The sequence below is a fragment of the Mustela lutreola genome, chromosome 4 (genome assembly GCF_030435805.1).
Source record: "Mustela lutreola isolate mMusLut2 chromosome 4, mMusLut2.pri, whole genome shotgun sequence".
NCBI classification, from domain to species: Eukaryota; Metazoa; Chordata; class Mammalia; order Carnivora; family Mustelidae; genus Mustela; species Mustela lutreola.
Window position 1 is genome coordinate 46,124,053 of NC_081293.1, and position 23,450 is coordinate 46,147,502.

Sequence of the window (23,450 nt, forward strand, 5' to 3'; positions counted from 1 at the left end):
TATTGTCTAAAGGACATCAGGAGATTTCAACTATTTGTCCTAAACCTGTTCTTAATTCCTGAAGGAAAAGAGTGAGCAATAATGCCAGGACCAAATATTTGAAGATGCAAATGAAACAGGAGAAATTAAGATTTTTTTTAGGGGTGAGGAGAGCAAATAGCAACATATTCCTCAGAGGGAAAGATTCCACTTTCTTAGACATAAAAAGAAGCCAAAGAGGTCTTAAAAAGAATAAAAATAGGACATCACTGAATGGTCGTGTGTGATTAATAGAGGCTTCCTGACTTCGGAGAAGATTTGGAACCGAACATTTGCTACTGGACTAGAGAATTGGTAAGAATCAAAGTATTATTGAGGAATGATTAGGACCCAACTGTGATTAAACAGGAGAAATGAGGTGTGATCCAAAGGAAGAGAAAATAGCTATTTCTGCAGTTGAAAAATTAGATGAAGTAGATGTTAAAGACAGGAAGATCTTTTGGGAAGGTAACAAGCACAGTGTTCAAGGTGCTTAGGTTGGAAAGGAAGAGAGCACGATAGTGATGGATATGCGTGCCCCAACACACCGGAACACCTTCCTCTTCAGAGTGGCCGTGCAGCCTTCAGTGACTCCTGGCCTTTCATTCCAACACTGGTGAACACATGAGTATGGACATCCAAAGTTCCTTCCTACATGGCCTCTCATTCCTTCCTCAATTTGTCACTTTTGACCGTGTCTTTCTTCTGGAACTTAATTACTGAAGTGACTTTGATGATACTGTGCTCATTCTTATATCTCTTACTGAGTCTTCTGGGTCTACTTCTATAGCTTCTCTTTATGCTTCTATATTTGGGGCCATACCTGAGAGTCTGTCCACATCTTTTCTCCATAGAACACCGCTGGAACAGTTCTCACTTACTTACACAGCCTCGCCTAGCATATCAAACCAGGTTGCTGGGAAGTAAAATGAAACGGAACAGGTGGGATGGAGAAGAACCTCCAAACTGAAGTCTGCGGAACATGTCTTAATTAATAAAGAAATAGAGGAAGAGAAGAAATCCAAGGGGACACTGAAGGTCAGAGCCTGGGCTGAAGTGGAAATGTCAGCTGCTGCTGTAAGGAAATCTGGTTGAGGGAGGGGAAAAGCCTCACAAGCTGCCATAGGGTTGATTTTGGCATAATGTGCATGTGTCCTCCAGTTTCTTATGTCTTTAATATCATCCTTCTGAGTTAATATCCACGTTTCTCTCTACTGCACATCTCCACTTGTGGCGCAGATAATAGTGTTTGCACCAAACCTCCTTTTTTCTCCCACCTTTTGGGTCCACAAGAAGTCCTCATCTCAAATATATTGGGACCATAGGACTAGGTTCCCATCAGTAAGATGTGGACAGTAACATGTGCATATACGGAACTGACCTCAAAACCTTTCTCAGGTGTCCACTATCTTCACCCAGCAACCTTAGAGATCACATATTTAAGATGGAAGCATCATAACACAGATGGAGCTTGAATTGCCACGTGACTGCTTGGACAATACATGTCAGAGTTCTAGTAGATAACACATGGCGCACACAGATTGAGAAACTGAAAAGAGATGCACAGGGACAAAGCATCTAGATGACGACAAGTTTTACAGAGAGCAATAAAGAATGATACAGTACCTCAAGGTTACCAAGAGTGGGGAGACATTTCCACTCCTGGCCTGGAGAAGCAAATGAAAAGAAGATTCCAGAACCCAGAGAGAAAGAGTTGTATGGAGAATTTCCCCCTTGAAGAGAGGGAGGATGGTAGGAGAGAAAGCACTGCAGAAATAAACACGCCAACCTAATCCTTCCCCTGCTCTTCAGTTATCTCACGTTGTTGTCCTCCACTGGCTAAACCCAACCAAAAAGTGACAGCAAAGGGTGCATCAGTGGAGTGTAAGTAGGATGATCTCCAAGACACTTGCCAAGGCAGAGAATGTGAGAAAGTAAATACAGTCTCAAACAGAAGAGATCTCTCCCAGAAGAGAGCCACCAAAGAGAATTCCCAGACCTTCATCAGATTATAATATAAACAAGAAAACTTTTCTTGTATTAAAGGCTATGCTGTTTTTTTAAAGATTTTATTTATTTATTTGACACAGAGAGAGAGATCACAAGCAGGCAGAGAGGCAGACAGAGAGGGGGAGGGGAGCAGGCTCCCTGTGAGCAGAGAGCTCTCTGCTGGGCTTGATCCCAGGACCCTGAGATCATGACCTAAGCAGAATACAGAGGCTTAGCCCTCTGAGCCATCCAGGCACGCCGAGACACTGCTATTTTAGAGTTGCTTACTACAAATTACTAATGGTTGCCTTAACTAATATATGGCTTATATATCCTACCAACGCCTCAGATTCTATAAGGTTCCTGTGAATACATGGGTAATACAGTGAGGTGGATTCCAAAATACAAGAGCACTGTTTTAGAAATAAGCCATACAGCCAATTCCAATGAATCAAAGGAGAGATACATAACGCTATCTTAAAAAGTTTGAAAATTTCTCATTCCAAAAAGAATTTAACATAGCTTGATTGATGCATTTCTATTTACATGTATTAAAACATTCATTCAACAGGTTAGTCAGATAAGGAGGAAAAAGGAAGAGATGAAAGTCTGGTTGTCATCCAAATCTGACCTAGTGCAACTGATTGCATTACGGAATGCTTAATATTCTAATACCTGGTGAAGGGATCATTCTCATGCATTCCTGCCCCCCTGAACTCAGGAGAGGACGTAACACTTGCTCTAATGGAATACGGGCTAAAATGACATGTCATTTGCAATAACTTAAAGGATTGGTATGTAGTTCAGTATGTCTCTTCTCTGCCACTGTAAACAAGCAGTGATCTAGATAGAGGTTTTCCATCACACTAATCATGGAGTAAATATAACACAGATAAGACAGAGAGCCAATGTGCAATGGACATGTAGCTTTGGCAACAAAGAGCTCTTCTAGATTTAAACCATTATTGCTTATTACCAGTGCATAAGCCAGCCTATCCTGACCAATGCAGGAAAATAGAGACTTAATAGAGAGATTTCCATTGTTTGTCATCCTGGCAAGGCCATTTCTGTGCACAGATGAGTAAACCCAGCCATTGTTAAATATGTGGCCCATTCATCCTTCATTGTTCTTATTCCTCATTCACCAAGGAACATACCGCTTTTGATTCTTATGATTTAATTTCCTATGGTTGGATAAGCTAAAAGGAAATAGTGGTTAAATATATGCACATTGATTACTTTATGTCTATTATAATTTATTAATTTTACCTATTGATTGTATGTATCTCTTATAATCTTTGTTCATGTTGGCCACCCATGAAAGACGGTTATGACCTCGATTGGCAGACAAAGCCATATTTCTAAGCGATACTACCATGTAAAATGTCTCAAAACACAGTGAGCAGACCTTCCACAGTAACTGTGTCTTGCCATCACTATGTTGAAGAGAGCAAGCTATTTCCATTTTCAAATACCAATTGTATCCAAACCCAAACCAAGCTGCATTTCTAAAGCCCAAGTACTGAAAGTCATTTTTGAGGTTTCCTCCTCGACTCTGCTGCCCCCTTCTGTGGAAATGAAATCTTCATCAGAATCCAACTACCGCTCTCCTTGGCCATTACAATGGACTTAATCTGAGGCTCTTTTAGCTTTGCTTGAACTTTTGCAACAGTTCAAAAATTGGTGGCTGTGTCTTCACTTTTTTCTTCATAATCCATCATACATATGACACAGATGGTCTTTCTAAAACACAGCTGTTATTATTATTTTTTTTTTCTGTTCAAAATAATCAAGTTACTCTGTGTTAATCCAGCATCTTCATCCTGACCTTCATGTCCTCCCCAACGTGCCTCGGTTGAATCTAGTGTATGGTCCTCTGTGTATGTGGTATATCAATCAAATAAACAGCCTGTTGTCTACATGAGTGCTTTGGGCTGCGGGACTTTTAGGAATGAGTTTTTATATTGTCTAATAGCATTCAGTATTTAACGGCATATGTTTTCCTGCTAGTCATCCTGCCCATCCCTCTGGTTCTACTGTCTTTTTCATCTACCAATGAGGGTTCAGTAAAAGACAGGAAACTATCATCCCCTTAGGTTGAGACCTTAACATTTAAACTACTGATTTTTTTTTTTTAAAGATTATTTATTTATTTATTTATTTGAGAAAGAGAGAGAAAGAACATGAGAAATGTCAGCAGGAGACGCAGACTACCTGCCGAGCAGGGAGCCCAATGTGGGGCTTGATCCTGGAATTCCAGGATCATAACCTGAGCCAAATGCAGTCACTTAACCAACTGAGCCATCCAGTTTTGATTTTGATTCAACCAAACTACTGATTTTGATTCAACCAAAGACTCAATATGCACAGTTTCAGTCAAGGCATCCTAAAGAGGAGAAGCTTAGCTCTATCTAGACATAAGTGGACAACATGGTTAACAAATACTGATGATGACTTGCACAATATAAAAGAATGCGAGTTCACTTAGTAGTGACTGTTCATTGACTGAAGGAGACAAAGAGGTGTATGTGGAACTAACTGTTGTTTCCAAAGTGCTCAATGAACCTTCAGGTGACTGACATTTATATTTGTTTTCCTTCTCTTTCTCAAATGCTGGTCACTCAGGGAAGACTGATGAAGACCCACATACCCCTTGGTTTGCTCTTCAACCCAACAAGCCACCACTCTGGAATGACCATACTCTAAGATTCCATCTGTCACAACTCTATCTCTAATGCACTTATCAGATGCTACCTCTTCCTCCTCAAAGCTTTGATACATCAGCCTATTCCTTCAAATCACTGCCTTCTGTGAGTTAAGAGGCTTAATACGTACAACCCTGACTTTGAAATGAGGGTATATTAAATCTGAGTCATTTACTTGTGTGAACTTGGGCTAAGAGCACTACGCATCTAAACCTGTTTTTTCCTTTTTAAAATGAAAACAATTATATATATATATACATATATATGTATATATATATATATATATAATTCAGTTCACAAGATCTAATTCACAGTTCACAATAAAATGATTTCACAATAGAATGATTTCATGATTTTACTACTATGGGAAGTCAAAACCATCCTAAACAATATTAAAACACCAAAAACTTTTGGCTAAAGTACTATCAAAATCCTATTTGTTAGACTACTTCTCTCCAGGAAAGTATGCTAGGTCTTCAGACCATGGAGTCTAGGTCTTTCCACAAGCCTTTCTGGCTCCAGTGTCTGTAACTGCAACAGTATCTTGCCAAGCTCGAATATCTGTGAGGTAGCATAGAAGGTCTTAGAAATATTTGTTTCTTTACCTCCCCTCCCCTTTCTTTAGTGTTATGTTGATGAGTGTATGTTAACTACCTTCCTCTATAAGCTCTATGTTCTTATGGAGCATGACTCATCTCACGATTCTCTAGATTCTTAGCAAATCTGAATATAATTTCTCATACACTAGACACCGAATGAATAAATGAACTCATGTTGAATTTATCTGAAGTGAAATACACTTTGGATTTCCTTAAGAAAAGACACTTATTACATATCACAGAAAAATCTACTCTAAGTGGTTCTATAGTTTCCCTCTTACAACAGTTATATTTCAGCTGTATGCTGGTTGATTATGTTTATGTTTCCTTCTTTCAGTGCTTTTCTAGGAGCCCCTCCTTTATCAGTTCTCTGCTGAGAAAAACAACTTCATCAGTCCTATTTGAAGGTTGTCCTCTCAATAATCACGCTTGAAGGCCTCCCATCACAATGGTCACTCTTCTTTAAGAAGTTAATTGGTCTGCTTCAGTAGATTTCACCAGGATTTTTCTTTTTAATTTCAAGTATACACCTGGAAATCCTGGAGTGCATTTTCAAATGCCACAGGAATGGACAGTTCACAATAGAATGATTTCAGGTAACTCATGATTTTACTACTATGAGAAATCAAAACCATCCTAAACAATATTAAAACACCAAAAACTTTTGGCTAAAGTACTATCAAAACCCTATTTGTTAGACTGCTTCCCTCCAGGAAAGTATGCTAGGTCTTCGGACCATGGAGTCTAGGTCTTTCCGCAAGCCATTCTGGCTCCAGTGTCTGTAACTGCAACAGTATCTTGCCAACCTCGAGCTGGCCACCCTAGACCTCAACCCTGTAGTTCAGACTGTTTAATTGAAATTGAACTTGGCTCAGCTGATTATGAAATTGATATCCTTTTTCTACTCACCCCCCCCACCCCCACACACACCTCGTGTGGCAACAGGACATGGATATTGCAAGGCCTTTCCCTGCAGCTCTGAACTGGAAGTGTTAGTTTACTTCAAATGAAGTTACCAGTTTTACCTCAGGGGATAAGGACAGAGAAAGGGCTTTGGAGACCAACAGGCCCAATCCCATTCCTAAGCCTATCAGGGCACTAGCTGTGTGATGCTCGGAAAGTCGTCTTGCCTCTCGATCCCCATTTCTTCAAGGACGGCTATAAAGAGAGAATTAGATCACACAGTTGATGCACAGTATTTGATAGCTGAGGGAAGAAATCCACCCCACTCCTCTCTTCCTACTTCCCCAGTCTTTCATTCCTTGTGAGACAGAAGCAGCAGGCTGAGTAATCTCACCACATGGTCTTAGCCTAGCCCTCCCTCTGCCCTTCTTCCATCTGCTAATTACAACATTACCTACAAACAAATATCATCGATGATCCCCTCTAACAAGTATGTGAATATCTGCTCAGTGTTAGGGTGGGCACACGAGTAATTAGAAGTGCACCTCAGTGTGTCAGGAAAGAACCAGCCCGGGGCAAGGGTCAGAATTCCTGAATCACCGCTGTAAATGCTGTGCCAGCGGCACCACCAGCCACACCAACAACATGGGCAGTATTAACAGCATGCACTGTATAAGCCTAGACCTAAGAACGCACGCTGTCATTGCTTCTGCAGCCTCTGTTTTGTTCTCCATGATACTTCCTGCACCTAAGCAACTTCTGGACATTTTTGCAGAGAAAGACATCAAGGTGTCAGCAGAACTGTGTGTCCTCTGATATTCTAGAAACATATCCTGTGTGCTCACCTCTTGTACTTTCTAGTCCCATTTTGCAGATAAGGAACTGAAGCTTACAGACCGAAGCCAACAACCACAACAATTTCCTAAGTGTTAGTATAGGAGTGTGCACCTTCCTCTATTCTACCTCCACATAGATGTGCATATATACATATTCAATAACCAGGATTCTGCAAACTGGTCTTTAAACTTCTAAAAAAAAAAAAAAAGAAGGGACGCCTGGGTGGCTCAGTTGGTTAAGCAGCTGCCTTCGGCTCAGGTCATGATCCCAGCGTCCTGGAATCGAGTCCCACATCGGGCTCCTTGCTCAGCGGGGAGCCTGCTTCTCCCTCTGCCTCTGCCTGCCATTCTGTCTGCCTGTGCTTGCTCTCTCCCCCTCTTTCTCTCTCTCTGATAAATAAATAAATAAAATCTTTAAAAAAAAAAAAGAAGAAGAAGAAGAAAGAAAGGAAGGAAGGAAATTATGTTTTGGGAACTAGATTAATATAGCAAAATTTGTAATGTTGTGGGCAACAGGCAGGGATTGCTCGCTTGACCCCCATCTAAATCCTGGTTTTATATGCAGTGGCCCTAATATTACATGACAGACATCACCCTACCAGGTAAGAAATCACTCTCTTTGTGGTCTGGCCATATACACATTAACACAAGTGCAAATAGATGAGAAAACCAGGGTTTTACATAAAATGCCTAAAAATACTTCTATACAAGAAAAGTGATTTTACAGGTCTCAAATATATATTTGCATTAAAAAAATTGGTGTATTAAAAGATAGACCAGTTTATCTGTTCATTTAAATGTTCATAGGAAAGTGTTTCCCAACCTATGTACTTAGACTGTCAACTATATTCAGGTTCCAGAACCTGTCTGAACATGCAGAATTAAGCATAGCTCTAACCAACATCCCAAAATTAAAGAAAAGTTTCTAGAAAGTCCTACAAATTTGTTTACTTTTGGTATAGGTTACTAGGCTTTAAAGAATAAATGTATAAATTAATAGTTTAGTTATATAATTAATATATACATTAATATATACATTTATTTATCCTTTCTTAAGTTGTCTGAAGTATTATAGTTAGAAAAAGGCCCTCAGACCCAATTAATATTCTGTAAATTTAAACTAGAAGAAAGAGTAAATGAATGAGCTAGTGAATGAATGAATAAACCAACACTTTTTTTTTTTTTAACCTCAGAAATATGGCCTTTCTCCAAATTAATGTAGGTTGATAAGGACTGGTGGTATAAAAAGTTTGGTGTTTTTAAATCTTTGTTTATTTGCACTTACATCCTGGAAATACATCCCACTCAAATAGCACATGTAGTATTATTACCTATCTGTCAAGAATTTCTCTACTTTCTTATTAATAAGACAACCAAGAATTACAAATGTTATTCTCTCTTTGTAAACCATCTTTCATTTGTTTTTCCCCCTAGGAACTGTTGCAAAGATAAAAATCTGCCCTTTGTTTGATCCGCAATCCAGGGAAATAGCATTTATATATCTTTTTCTCTCATACTGCATCTGAAACGTCATGATAGTAGTCAGATAAGCTGGGTGTTTCTTCAACTAATGTTTTCAGGGATTCCTTCCCCATATTTTCAATGAACATAAAGTGATAGCCTCATGATTAGAAGCAGAGGCTTTTAATGGAACAAGTATGTAAGATTTTATTTTCATAAGGTAACATCAGTAACTGTGTACAAAATATTCACTGATTTTCAACTCTAGATGCTTTACACATTTTAATTAAATGTCCTCTCTTTTGATCAGACTACATCAATTTCATATTATGAATAATATCTTAAGATTTCAAGAGCAATTTAGACAAAGCAGTTATATAAATGAACAGATTCATTACTGCTTCTGTTCTGTTTATAATAATTGCATATTTGGAGACTAAAGAGTTAGAGACAATTTTTTCTAAAAAGAAAAACACAAATACCCTAAAGATTTTAAGAGGGTTTTTTTTTTTTTTTTTTTTTTTTTTTGTTGTTGTTGTTGTTGTTTTTGCTTCTCATGGATTTGTTTATCAGGAATTGCTTAAGTTCTAGAACAGCCTTTCTTTTTCCAATATTATCTTAAATGAATATTACATGGTCCTTCATGCGCCCTTTTAGGCACCCAGTGTTGTTTATCTAGGATAATACACTTTCCTTCTGATTAGAGGCAAAGCATTCCCTTTGTGGGAGAAAAAGATGGGATAATATTGAAAACGTGGATTGAGAGTAAAATTATCAATCAGAATATAAATAAGCCCACACCAGATCACAGAGAATAATAAAAACAGCAACTACATGGGACTGCATTCTGTGCACTATTCTAAGCACTTTATATATATAACCAAATTTTACATGCTTTCCTTCTTTGCAGAACAATTTTGGGTCTTGTGTAGGAGGGCTGTGTGCCTGGCACATGGTTGCACACAGAAAGCACTCTGGAACCTTCATATCACAGAAATGAACACTCAGAGAACCAAGGTGACCCACTGAACTCATCAAGTTCCTCAAAAAGAAGAAGACCCACATTTTTTTTTAAAGGGCAGAGTTCCTTTATATAATAGAAGAAAATACATCCATTCCTTCACTAAACATTTACTATGCGACTGCTGCCGTGCAGTATTCTGACTAGTCAGTGAGATTTCTGCTTCCCTGAAGCTGTGGTGAACGTAGCTGGTCACTCTTGCCCTGACTCCTAGACTCAGAGCCTCCTTTCAAGATGGACTGAATTTTCTTAAATCCTTAAGATGCATTCTTTGACATCCAAGGACCTTTGAATTCTATTTCTATTCACTAGACAGGAATGGAGTTTGGAAACCTGAACCACAGAACCAAATCTGAGGAAGCTATCACTTTTCCACGAACCAACCAAAATATGGAAGAATGATTCCCCAAAACCTTTCTTTCTTTATATATATATATATATATATATATATATATATATATATTTATTTATTTTCAGCATAACATAACAGTATCCCTTCTTTTTGCACCACACCCAGTGCTCCATGCAATCCGTGCCCTCCTTAATACCCACCACCTGGTTCCCCCAACTTCCCACCCCCCGCCACTTCAAACCCCTCAGATTGTTTTTCAGAGTCCATAGTCTCTCATGGTTCACCTCCCCTTCCAATTTCCCCCAACTCCCTTTTCCTCTCTAACTATAGAAGACTGCTGGGGTCTTCTTAAAACCCAAGCAACTCAGTCTAGGGAGGGACTGACTAGAGAAAGGGCCTGCTGATTATATGGAAAAACCCACACCTGCCCTCTACCATCTTCCTTATCACTCACTCACCATAGCTTACTTAAGAAAGAATGGTCAGAAAGAGTCTGACCACCTAAAAATGATAACTCTTTGCATGTGCTGTACCTTCATGATGTATAAAGTACATCTGCTTTTATCATTATCTTTTAGCATACACAAATAGGCTATTAAATCCATATTTCACCAATGAGATAACCAAGTCTCCGAAAAGCCTACATGGGTTGTGTAGGAAGGTCACAGAGGGCGGGCATGAAGCATGAACCCAGTACTCCAGTCTTTCAAGCCAGTACACTTTCTAATGCTCCTTAAATTTGTTAAAATTGTCCCAGAGATTTGAGGGAAAAATGTAGAGTTTACCAAATCATTTTGAGTACATCATCTTATTCCCATCCCCTCCACAACATATGAATTTGCTACTACCCCCATTGTCGAGGTGAAGAAAGAGTCTCTGGGATCTTATGTCTGAAAACAGCTGGGTACTTCGTATGGGATTACTTGGAACGGTGCTGATATAATGATGCAGAACATTTGGTGTATGACTCCTGGGTTTCTGACCTTGTTACTTATTTATACTCTGTTACTATGTATGGATTTTCCATAAATCTTACCAATCTTTACCAATCAAAATAGGTCTCACTGAGCTAAAATCAAAGTGTCAGCACAACTGTGTTCCTTCTGGAAACTCGAGGGAGGTACCCATTTTCTTGCCTCTTCAGTTTCTAGAGGCTGTCCACATTCCTTGATTTGTGGCTGCATTCCATCTTCAAAGCCAACAACAGCTGGTCGAGTCCTTTCATGCCACATTCCCTCTGACACAGACTTCCTTGTTTCCCTCTTTTAAGGACCTCTGTGACTGCATCGGCCCCATACAAAATCCAGGAACATTTCCCCATTCAGTATCAGGGGATTAGCAGCAACCTTAATTATCTCATTACCTATTACTATGCAACATGACATATTCACAGATTCTAGGGATTGGGACATGGCCATCTGGTGGGGAGGGGGTGAGGAAGCAGTATCCTGCCAACATCTTCAGATTAAGAGCTGAAGCCTTACTAGGTGGCTTAAAACTGTTTTCAAGATGTGAGGAAGACAAACTTGCTGCCCTGTGCATTCCCATCAGAGACCATGCTCCCTTTAGAGACCGTTCCAATAACACTTGAGTTCAGCTAAAAATGACCTATCCCTGGCAATCAGGTCAGATTTTTGACCTCTAAACTGAGGGTTTTCCTTTTGACTCTTCATTGCCCATTTGTTTCATCATAAGCAGAAATAAATCTTTGATCAATTTCAGGTACAAGGCTAGACTCTACTGCACATGTACAGAGATATAAAAAAGCATTTTCTCCAAGACTGCAAATTATAGTCCTCTTCTAGCAGCCTTCAGGAGAGCTGTCTGGAGCTCTGAGCTCTCTCTCACCTGCTCTGGAGTGGATCCCCCCATGCCCACCTCTCTTTCAACCATTTGTATCAGAGCAATGCTCATCCTAACACATCCACGAGATAGGAATCCCTCTCCGTGCCCCACCTGCACACAGGAAGAACGCTAACAAATTGATAAGGCAGTTGGTGATAGACTGAGAAGGCTTTCTGGAAGAGGTAACTCTTCAACTTAGCCTTGAAAGATAACTAAAATTTAGTCAAAGACTGAGGAGAGAGAGTTTTCAAAGGAGAATGGAGTACTTGAGAAGACAGTGATGCCTGAGATAGACCTGTCATGTTTGGGGAAAGGATAGGATCCCTAAGAATAAGAGATCAACCTGGTCTTCCTTGATGAAAGAACTTTCAGCAGGCTGTCTTATAGAGAAAATGCCCTAAAATTTGTTGGTGTCAAAGTCAAATAACAGTATAATTACATGTATTATTAAAGACCCAAGTCAAACACTACCTCCTCTGTCAAACTTTGGAGGGTAAGTCTTCCCACCACTGCCCTCCCACGGCACTTGCTTCTCTGTGCTCAGACCATTGTCTGACTCATGCAGTGAGATGTGCACGATGTGTCTCTCTCCTTCAGATCACGAACTCCTGGGAGGCAGCAACAGTCCTCCCACTACCACATGGACTGACCTTCCTGAATCTGTGCCCACACTCTCGCTTTCCCTCTCATCGCAAGAAACACAAGCCTCTGTTCCTGTCGGAGGCAGTCCCTTTGCTTATATTTTGGATTTCATGTCTCATCTACTCAAGGACTTTGTTCCCATAGAAATTCATCTCCCACCTTGCAGCATCTATTTCTCATTCTGCATACTTTTATGCATACAAAAATATCCAGTAGCCTTTCTTTGACCTTGGTACCTCTCCTCCTACAGCTGGAGTTTCTTGCTCTTTGTCATAGGAGTCCTTCAAAGTCTTCTGTGCATGCTGTCTGCATTTCTTCACCTCCCAACTTCAACCCACACATACACTCGCAACCCAGTCACTCCACTAAAATTGTTCTGACAAGGTCAATGGCAGCCTCCACATTGCCAAATCCAAAGAACACCTCTTCTCTTTCATCTTAGCATGTCAGTGATATCTCACATAGTTAAGCCCTCTATTCTTATCCTCTTTCAGATGTAGCATCCAGAGTTTTCTAATTTTCCTTCGACCTCACTGTAAGCTCTTTCTGATTTTTTTTGTCCCCTGACTCTTCCTCATCATGGAACTTCCAAATGTTGCAACCTTCCACAGTTAAACCCTGGGACCTCCTCTGTCTCTGCTGTTTATCACACCCTGGTACATGAGTAATTCCATCTCCATACTGTTGAGTCTCATACTTACATCTACAGTAATGACTGCTCCCTTCAGGGTACTTACTCAACTGGCTACCTGGATGTCTAATGGCACTTCTGATGGAATGAATATGTTGTCTTACTCTTAAAACCATTTCGTTTCTTTTCCCCAAACATCCCCATCTCACTTATTCCAAGGCAAGAGCTTAGAGCCATATCAGTCTTTGTCTCATCATTCATACCAACTCCATCAGCAGGTACCATTCTAGGTTGAGCAACTGGCAACTCCTACTTGGGGTTTCTCCCATCTGGTTTCCTTCAGTGCTTGCTCCTCTACCCTGTAGTTTATTATACAGCGGGTAGAATGGTTGATGTAAATCAGTGTGGGCCACTATACTGTGTCAAACCCTCCACTGGATTCCCATTGTACTTAGAATATCAAATCCCTTCTTATACTTAAAGATCCTCTAAAATGTAATCCCCTTTCTATTGACTTCTTCCGGCACACCTTGCATTTTCTGTATTTGTCTTGGTCTCTCTTTTTTTCCCTTTCCTCTTCACCCTTCCCCCCAAATGCCATCAGCTTGTTCCTAAGCTTGTTCCCCCTGAGAGTCTCTGCAGTTGCCACAACCTCTGCCTGAATATCGTGTTTCATCATAAACATCTTAAGTCAAATGCCATGTCTTGGAAATGTTCCCTGACCACCTCATCAAAACACATTATTATGCTATAGTAGTTTTTCTTTCTAGCACTTATCACCATAAATTTCTTATCTCTTCATTTGTGTTTTTCCCCCCCTGTGGTCCCTGCTTTTATCCACTAGATTGTAAGCTTTGTGCCTCTCTGTTCCCTGATTATCTCCTGCACGCAGAATAGTACCTGGCATGCAAACAGTGCTTAATAAATACTTATTAAATGAATGAATGAATACATTCATTTAGACAAAGAATAGGTCTAGTAGGGTGCTGGAAGTCAAGAGAGAGGGTTGGCAAAATAGTGTGTCTCACAGACTGCAGGGCATCCTTGACCTGGATTTTATACCAAAAGCGTCCTCCGGTCAGCTTGACTTTGTGTTGCTCCGTGGGCTGCCTGGTGTCCTCAGGCAATCCCAACAGAGAATGAGTCACACGGCCCCCATCTCAATAGCCATGCCCTGTGCCCACTCCTGCCAATTACTCAGCTTCAGCTCTGAGCACCGTACTGTAATTACACCTGTTACTAATTAAAGGACAAAATAAATGTGAAGTGCCAGTGAAATACTGCACAGGAGTAAAGCAGCAATTATATTTATTGTATAATTTCCATTTGGCAATTATATTGATTGTACAATTGAACATACTGCATAATGGTGATAATTACAATTGTTAACATTTTCTACTGGGAAGAATCCAAGTGGGTAAACAGGTTGCTTTGAGTTACTGACAATCAGAGGGGGAGTTTGGAGTTTCTCTTTAATTCTTGCACATATTGATCAGAGATATTTCCTTAGGAAATACTGAAGTTTGAAAAACAGACCTTTCATGTTTCAAGAAGGAAAATCAATTTGAACCTTTCAGTATTTTGCATTGATGGAAGTAGATAAATGCAGGGGAAATCAAACCTGAGGAAAAAAGGGGAAGTGCTCTTGTGTTAGAATGGAATTGGCAATGAGCCTCAACTACAGGACCAGAGGCCGCTAGGAAACAAATCCTAGGGCGTAAGAGAATGGGCACTGGCTGAGGCCTGAGGACAAATCAATCCTCTTTGGTGGATCACATTTGCATAAAAGATTTTACCCCAGAGTGGCCAGAACAAGGGGGTGAGAAGAGAGTTTGGTAAGAAAGCACACATGCTAAGCCACAGCCCTCGGAGTTCTCCTTATACATATTCAGAAAGAAGGAATACATGGTAGTTCTCCAACATGAATAAACTTGCCTTTTGCTGAGTTCCTTCATAAAATGAATCTTGACAGTTTACATATCTGATATTGTATTTTTCCCTGCCTCATTAATGTTCCCAGAAGATTCAAAGAAATTTAAAGAAGGAAGGGGATTAGAAGTCATGTAGATACCTCTCACCATCACAGGGGTTGGAATGTGATTATGGTGGACATCAGTGTAGTCAGCTGAGTAAGAGCTCCTCAAGAGTGGAAGAGCAGGTGAAGAAAAGCTTAGAGTTATACTTAAACCTAACTGGCTGAAGAACATCAAAGTCATCCCCAAAGCATCGCTGTTTATTTGAGAGTCATGGGCCTGTTTACAAGTTCAAGTACTAACATTGTTTCATTTACTCTAGAAAAAATATGGTGACTTAGATAGAATTGGTATGTCCCCCACTTTACAGGCTAAAGAAACTAAAGCTTTAGTAGATACTGTGCATTTTTACCTAAGTCCGTTAACTCCTGAACAAAATTTTATCCACATATCTAACCTGCAGGGAAGAGCCTCCCCATCTCTAGTTCAGGGGTAAATCCAGATTAGGCTAACCACCAGCAGATCTTACTCTAGGGCCAGTCAGAGCAGTGGCACTAGTCTTGCCCGTCACTGGCAGGGATGATAAGTGACCCAGTTATGACTCGTGTCATGTCAAGAAAATCCTGGGGGTGAGGATTTGTGGGAAGAAGTTTCTCAGTCTTTTGAAGGGTACAACGGAAAAGACATGTTCCTCCTCTCTCCATAGGCGTTGTTACATCTGTATATAATGCCTGGTCCTCGAGTGCCAACATGTGTGCATGAGGGGGAAAAGAGGAGAACCAAACCGAGACACTGAATATAGCAGGACAGATGGTTGGAGAGAAAACCTACATCTGAGATGCTGCCAGTGAGCCACTGAATAGAGCAAATCTAGAGTTATTCTGCCTCTGATGTGCTGTTATTGAAGGCGTTTTCAGGAGCTTTTCATCTCCTTGGCAGATGAAAGTTCCCTCACCAGTCCAGAGGCACAGAGAAGTAGGATGTGTTCAAGGTCACAGAGGAAGTAGGAAAACTTGTCCATGAACAATGAAACCAATGACGTCTAACTTTCCATTGCTTTAATACTGGGACAAAATGAGTAAGTGATATCTGGATACAAATAGAAGTGAAAACCGTATCTTTTTATCTATATTTCTATAGAAATTTGGCTACATTAGAGGATCCAAAAAGAAACTAGAACCATTACTAACTTTGTATATGGGAAAACACTGTAAGATGGATCACCAAATGCTTTAAAAAAAAAAAAAAAAGAGCTTTAATTACTTATTTTAGTTAAAAACCTTAATAGTAAAAAAATATTTTAGTCTTTTGAGGATGCACCAAATTTGGATTTTTGTATTTCTCTACTTGAAAAACAATATATTTATTAATGATAATATGAAAGTAATAGTTAATATCATTTCATAGGCAAAGTATCAGCCCTTGTAGGATGTCTCAATGTGACCCTCTCAGCAACATCATGAAGCAGGTATTATACCTCCCCTTTATTAACAAGCTATTGGGCAAAGGGGTTTTGTCCAAGGAACCTAGCCTGCAATGGCCTGTACCCCAAAGTCTGTGCTGTGAACTTCATGTTGCAATGCTTCGCCATTTTGGAATATTCTATCTTAGTTAAATTTTTTTTAAAAACCCATTTAAACTTCAGAAAACAGACAAATTGTATAAGGTCAAAAGACTTTTCAGTGCCATTAACATTTTGAAATAATTTCTTATCTTCCCCTTGAACAAGGTCATTCAGAACTATTCTATTTATATAAAGTTTAGCCATTTCATTATTCACTTGATTATTCTACTGCTTTTGGAAATCAAACATAATATCCTGAAATAGCTTTTTTTATTAATGAGGTTCAATCTTCAAAATAATTTCTGAAAATGTACATTCAGAAATGCCATCTAAGTAAAGGAGAGCCAGTGATAGAATGTGATCCTTTCATTAAACTTAAGCATATGCCAGAGTGAAAACATTGGCCCAGCCACCTTCACAATGGGCTTCCTCAGGGATCTGGTCAACCTTAGTACTGATGCTATCAAACATTTAAGAGAACTAGCAAGGAAAGAAACCTCCCTCTGGCCCACAGAAAACTCCAGCACTGGGGCACCAGGGTTGCTCAGTAGATCAAGCGGCCGACTCTTGATTTTGACTCGGGCCATGATCTCAGGGTCCTGGCATCTAGCTCTGAGTGGGGCTATGTGTGCTCCAGAGAGTCAGTTTTGGGGTTCTCCCTGCTCCCCACCCCATGCTCTGTCTCTAAAATAAATCTTCAAGATTAAATAAAGAAAGGAAAAGAAAAATCCAGCACCACAATTCCTGGTTTGAACAGGTTGGTAAAAGACTCCTGGGTTTTATCCTTCCTACTCTAAATCTGATTCCTATTTCCTCAAACAAATACTGAAAATTTTTATTTAGCAATAAAGTTTCAGGACATAGATGATTAACAGCAAAGCATGAATTTTGGAAGTATCTTTAAATGTGTTTCAAGAAATTTAAAATAACTGTGAAAAATTAATAACTACTATAAATAAAGTTTTCATATCCATGATATAAGTACCCAGAGGTGAGGATGCCTTAATGACACATAAGCTAATTAAAACTGTCTTGCCTCAAGAAGAGAGCAAATAAGAACCTTAGGAATGTTAAACCAACTTATTGTTCATTTCACCATCTCTAAAGATGGCCTTAGTAACATGCCAGTTCCCATGTGTTTTACAGTTCCATCACAGGCACACCAAGGAATTCTTAACACATGGAATCTAAAAAAACCCACATTCTAAATATTGTTTTACTTATAAATTTATATTTTTCATAGAGAAGTAAAATAAATCTATGAAAATAAACTCAATTCCAAAAAGCATCTACCAAAAGGTCTCCTCTACAGGATGAGGGTCTAGGCTGGGCTCTAATCTAGCGCCAACAAGATCTGGTAAAAAATTTATGATGGTCTGGAAAGAAGGGCAAACCAGGGTTTGGAAGAATGATGACTGTCTCCCTCACATGTCCTCAAAAATGGGATTGCCCGTGTAATAGCTGAGTCTGCCATGTGAAGGGAAGCATGAATGCTCAACCGGCCAGAAGTCCAGTGTTCCAAAGCCTTAGTCTCCTGCGAAAGGGACTTGAATGTCCAGAAAATCTATAATAGATGCAGATATATAATTTCTATGACCTGAATGTATGAGTCCATAAATGTTTGGGCCAACCTATTTGGGCCAACCAAAGGCCAACCCTTGGGGCCTAAGTATGGGCCAACCCTGTGATTCCTGATTAAATACCCCATTTAATAGTAGTAATACAATTGAAGGGGCTTAATGATGATCACAACCAGCTATCTGCTTATCACATGCCACCTGCCTTTCTACTGTGCTCTCACATTCCAGCTGCAATACACAACAGACACGTGTGCACACACCTTGGAGAACTGTTGGGTTCGGGTTAAAATTCTGAGGTGCTGGAGGAAGAGGATCTCACGGGGTCACATCCTAACTCTTCCTGTCAGTGGTCTGGACTGGAGGCACAACACCAGAGTGCTCATCATCCCCTCATTCCTGTGGGAAGGAGCTTTTCAGGAGAGTTCCAGCATTTATTAGGACTGCAGGAGTGGTTAACTCTCACTTAGGTAAGCAGAGCAGAGGGGTTTCTCTTCTGGTTCCCACAGGACGCCTCTACATTGGTAAGGATTTCCAGAGGTTTGCGGGGACAGGCAGGAAAGAAGAGTAAGATGTTGCCTATTTCCTAACACCCTTGTAAGTTATAATCTCTTTGGGGTCCTGCATGCTTCTGCTAAAGAAATTATCTTGTTCTTAAGCAATGAATTCTTGAGTCAGCCATTTGCTCAGGTGATTCCCAATAATATCATGCCCACACTGACACTTAGACATGACATGATGAGATTTCTGCTGTTCTCTGGTGACCGACAGCCGGAGAGATGCAGAAGAGTTGATACAGCAGAGCGGAAATGCTCCTTTTCAACTCAAAGACACGTGATGCCAGTCACAGGGTCATAATACAGAGCAATAAGTCATAAGAAACCCTTTGGGTTGGGTGACAAATCTGCACTTGACCTTATTTTATTCTTTATTAAAATCAAACAAATTATACGATGTAAAGGTGTGATAACGCAGTCTCTGAGCATTTTCTGGAATGATTTTGAAAGATCCTTGAGCCAACTCCCCATTTAGTAGCTGGTCAGCCATCCCACTAGCCCCACAGGCTTCTGCTTCTGTATTAACTAATAATGCAAAAGACACATTCCAATAATAGTCTTCTTCAACGCAGGCGAGTGAAGGAACAAGTATATCATGCAGGGGGGTAAGAATAAAGGTTTATCTCTATATCTTCAGTCTGAAAGGCTGCAGAATGTGAGTGGCAATATAATGCATTTTATTTTGAAAAACCGGTTTCAATTTAGAATTCTTTTCACTGTTAACACACACTTCGTTCCCTCTGCGGAGATTAATTGGACTAGGCTGACCCGTGTGCAGGACAAGGTTTGAGGAGGGTGAGGCCGAAAGATAGGAAAGAGAAAAGGTTAAGTCAAAGGTTGAGAAAGGCAAAGCTAATTACCTACCTCCTAAAAAAGTTGTTCCTTAAAACAACAACTGGACAGATGATTTAATATCCTAATCACTTGTAGAACTTCCTAACACAAGGCTGGGCACCTACTGCTCAGTTAGAGCTTACTTTTCTTTCCATTACTCTCTCTCAAAAAAGGGTCTGATGAGAGAGAGCTGAGCTAGTGGTTGTCCTGGACCAGGATCTCCCTGGGCTAGCCCCTTATTTTCATTTTTAACAAACTCTGTTTCCAACCTCTTAAATAGTTATTTACTGATCTCTCCCAAAGGGTCACAGGTAATAGGCTCAAGATGCTGCTGCCTTTTACTTATACTGTGTAAAGCACTCAAAGATGCCCTGTCAATTAATTAGCAGCTTAATTGGAATGAAATTATGTAATTAAGCATCTCATTTCAAATTAGCTATAAATGTTCGCTAGCTCACAGGAATGAGATTTTCAAGGGGCCTTCATCCAGACCTTGTTGGTTTTGACAGTAAGTCAATGTCTCCCTACCTTTTTCTAAGTCAGAAATGCAGGATTTTAATGAAGCCCAAAGATAAGTTCCATAAACCAGTCAGATATCAGTTTATTTACACTCTATAGGAGCTGGTAACATCCCAAAAGAACACGGTCTTCCTTGGGGCAAGTCTATTGACCAGGTCCCCAAAGAATTAATTTGCCTCCAGAATGGAATGACAAAATACACAGTATTATAAATTCGGTGTTTGTAAAGTATCACAAGGACTATGTTCTATTTTCTATATATTAAAAATCTATTCCTGTTATATATAAACAGGAACTTTAAACTGTTCTGTAATTAAAGACCAATGGCTTCTCTTTGCACCGCCCCCTGCAGTGTTTTAAAGCATTTCCCTATCATGATGAATATTGCTAGTCTTCCCCAATCACTCTCTGTGTCTCCCTCTAACCTCTTCCTGCATGACAGCCTCATCTGGCCAAGTCCTCGCCAGTGCCAAGAATGGAGCTGGAAGGATGTGGGCAACTTTGCCATCATTTTCCTAACAGCCAATTGCTTGCCCTCAACTTCTCTTTGCCCCTTGAAGAAAGCAGATGTTTTTCCAATGAGCCAGATCTGTGAGTGAGGAAAACCCTTTGGTGATTAACAGAACAATTAGAAGAAACCTGAGCCTTTACATAACCTTGTAGAGTATACAACTGTCTTCCTGGCCTGTTTTCCTCTCTTTAAACCTGAGTTTCTGAACCTTGCGACTATTGTAATTTGAGCTGAGTAATTCTTTGTGATGAGAGAGTCCTCCAGGCATTGGAGAAAGTTGTCTGATTTTTGTTTTTGTTTTTTTGTTTGTTTTGTTTTGTTTTGTTTTGTTTAAACAAGCTGTGGCCAGTTTTATTAAAGAAAAATTCTGCGTGATTTACTTTTCAGCAGTCTGTTCTGGCATGCTTCTAATGATGTCAGAATCACCTGGATCAATGAGAGCCAGCCTGCATACTCTGTAGTATTTCCCACATGCTGTGCCCAATTCAATATTATTGCCACTGTAGTGATGGACACCAGTTTTGGCCAACATGGAGTAGTATTCTAGTTCAGATTTCCTCAAGGCCAGGCAGTTGTTGGCGAGGATGACCAGTTTCGCTTTGCCACATCTGATCATTTTCAGAGTCTGCTTGTACTCCAGCACGTATTTTCCACTTTTCATAATGAGCTGGAGCCTGGAGTTGATCAACTCCAGCGACTTTTTCGTCTTCTTTGCGGCCACCATCTTCCAGCCTTAGGTGCGGGATGGCCCCAACCAAGAGCAGCCACCAAAATGGTCGGGAGAGAGAAAGGCTGTTTTTGTTTTTTTTAAAGATTGTATTTATTTATTTGACAGACAGATCACAAGTAGGCAGAGAGGCAGGCAGAGAGAGAGATGGGGAAGCAGGATCCCTGCTGAACAGAGAGCCCATGCAGGGCTTGATCCCAGGACCCTGGGATCATGACCTGAGCCGAAGGCAGAGACTTAACCCACTGAGCCACCCAGGTGCTCCTGTTTTTGTTTTTTAAGAATGATCCACACCCCACATGGCACCCAATCTGAGTCTTGAACTCACTACCCTGAGATCAAGATCAGAGCTGAGATCAAGAGTCAGAAGCTTAAGCCCTTCAGATGCCACAGGGTGATTATTGTCTTCAAAGTACTTGTGTAGTAGGGATACCTGGGTGGCTCATTCGGTTAAGTGTCTGTTTTTGGCTCAGTTCTGATCCCGGGGGTCCTGGGATCAAGTCCCTCATTGGGCTCCTTGCTCATCAGGGAGTCTGCTTCCCCCTCTGCCTGCCACTCCCCCTGCTTGTGTGTGCTCTCTCTCTTTGACAAATAAACAGATGAAATATTAAAAAAAGAGTACTTATGTCGTTGAGTCACAAACTGAACTAGCTACTTTTTTGAGGGACACTACTGTTACCTGATAGAATGGCTGATGGGGAGTAAAAGGCTTTCAAACTATGTTATTTGGTAGGAACCTTGTCAGCAAAGAATGAGATGAACCTGTAACTTCAGGGAAAACAGTTGAGAGTATGTTGATCGTCAACTGTTGCTACTGATAAAATTCAAGCAATCAAGCGAGAATTAGGATTTTGGAAAATTAAAATTCACCACCATGAGTTTGGCAGCATAAGTCATTTCCAATGTAGCTGGTAGCCAGATCAATAAAAAATTTTTCTGATACTGAATTGTCGTGAGCCAACATTTAAAAGATCTGCTTAACTCAATGAAACAATATTTTCCAAAAGACCAATGTAAGAGGTCATCAAATGATATACAGGTCAAAGACCCATTTGAAGTAGAGTATGGATCAGTGGGTTGTAGTGTCATTCAATACAATTTCAAATTTCACATTGCCTGTAATCTTTAAGAGCTACTACCTGATGAGTTAGGGTAGGGAATTTAAGAAATCTAAAATTGTCAAATTTGGCGACAAAAACAATCCTTCTTTTTCTAACGCATATTTGTATGAGATTACTTTTCCTCACATACTTCCACCACAGCAACATAAGGTAAGGGATTGATTACAGATGTATATATATGAATGTAGCTGTCTTCTGCTAAAGCACCCAATAAAGAGATTTGCAAAAACTAAAGTAATGTCATAGCAGGTTATCAAGATGGTAGAATAGGAAGCCTTAGACTATCCTTCCTCCCACAGAGATACCAATTCAGAAATGTACACAGATCAATAACATCCTTTGTGAGAAATCCAGAAAACAGTTAAGAAGCTCCTGCATCCCAGGTAGCATAAAACCAGGTGCAGTGAAGCCAACAGGAAAATGCATGGTACCATCTCACTACAGTACCTCTCTCTGGCATAGTATCACATGATTGGGAGCAAACTCCTTATTCCTGGACTCTCCCTGGAGGGAGAGAAAAGACTGGACTTTACTTGCAACATTCTGACTTTTCATGGAGTGAAGGCTGGAGAGCCTAAGAGACTGGCTTCTGTCTCACTAGTCTTACATCACAGTTGAGACCTGGTGTACTCTTCATGCCTGGAAGCCACTGAGAACCAAAAAGACGGGGCAGTGTGCTGCTGATTCAGACTAGCCATAGTCCACACGGAACAAGAGATTATGAGCTCTTGAAGTTAAGAAACCAGCAAATCCATCCAATTAGGAATCTACCTGCACAAGTCCACAAAAGATACATCCACAAGAAAGTCTTAAGAAGCCTTCCTGGAAACATCAACTGACAAGATTGAATCATGAAGAAATAGAAATCTGAACAGACCTATGACTAGATAGAATCTGAATAAATCATCAAGTATCTCCTCAGAAAGAAAAGCTCAAGACCAGATGGCTTCATTGGTGAATTATACCAAATATGTAAAGAGTTAACACCAATTCGTCTCAAACTTTTCCAGAAAACTGAGAGGCAGGAATATTTCCAAACATATTTTATGAGAGCAGCATTAACCT

The 23,450-nt window shown here is 40.2% G+C and overlaps 2 protein-coding genes across 11 annotated transcripts in view; both read right to left on the reverse strand.

Moving 5' to 3' along the window:
* Nucleotides 1–23,450, reverse strand: part of NRG3 (neuregulin 3) — a 1,065,137-nt gene that overhangs the window by 746,328 nt on the left and 295,359 nt on the right. The window lies entirely within an intron of this gene.
* Nucleotides 20,860–21,326, reverse strand: LOC131828760 (large ribosomal subunit protein eL30-like). The gene has a single exon (XM_059169748.1). The coding sequence runs from the start codon at nucleotides 21,259–21,261 to the stop codon at nucleotides 20,914–20,916; it is 348 nt and encodes a 115-aa protein (XP_059025731.1). The 5' UTR covers nucleotides 21,262–21,326; the 3' UTR covers nucleotides 20,860–20,913.

Bases quoted from the DNA above. Each gene is read 5' to 3' on its own strand.
- LOC131828760 (XM_059169748.1), bottom strand. From the start codon at position 21,261: ATGGTGGCCGCAAAGAAGACGAAAAAGTCGCTGGAGTTGATCAACTCC.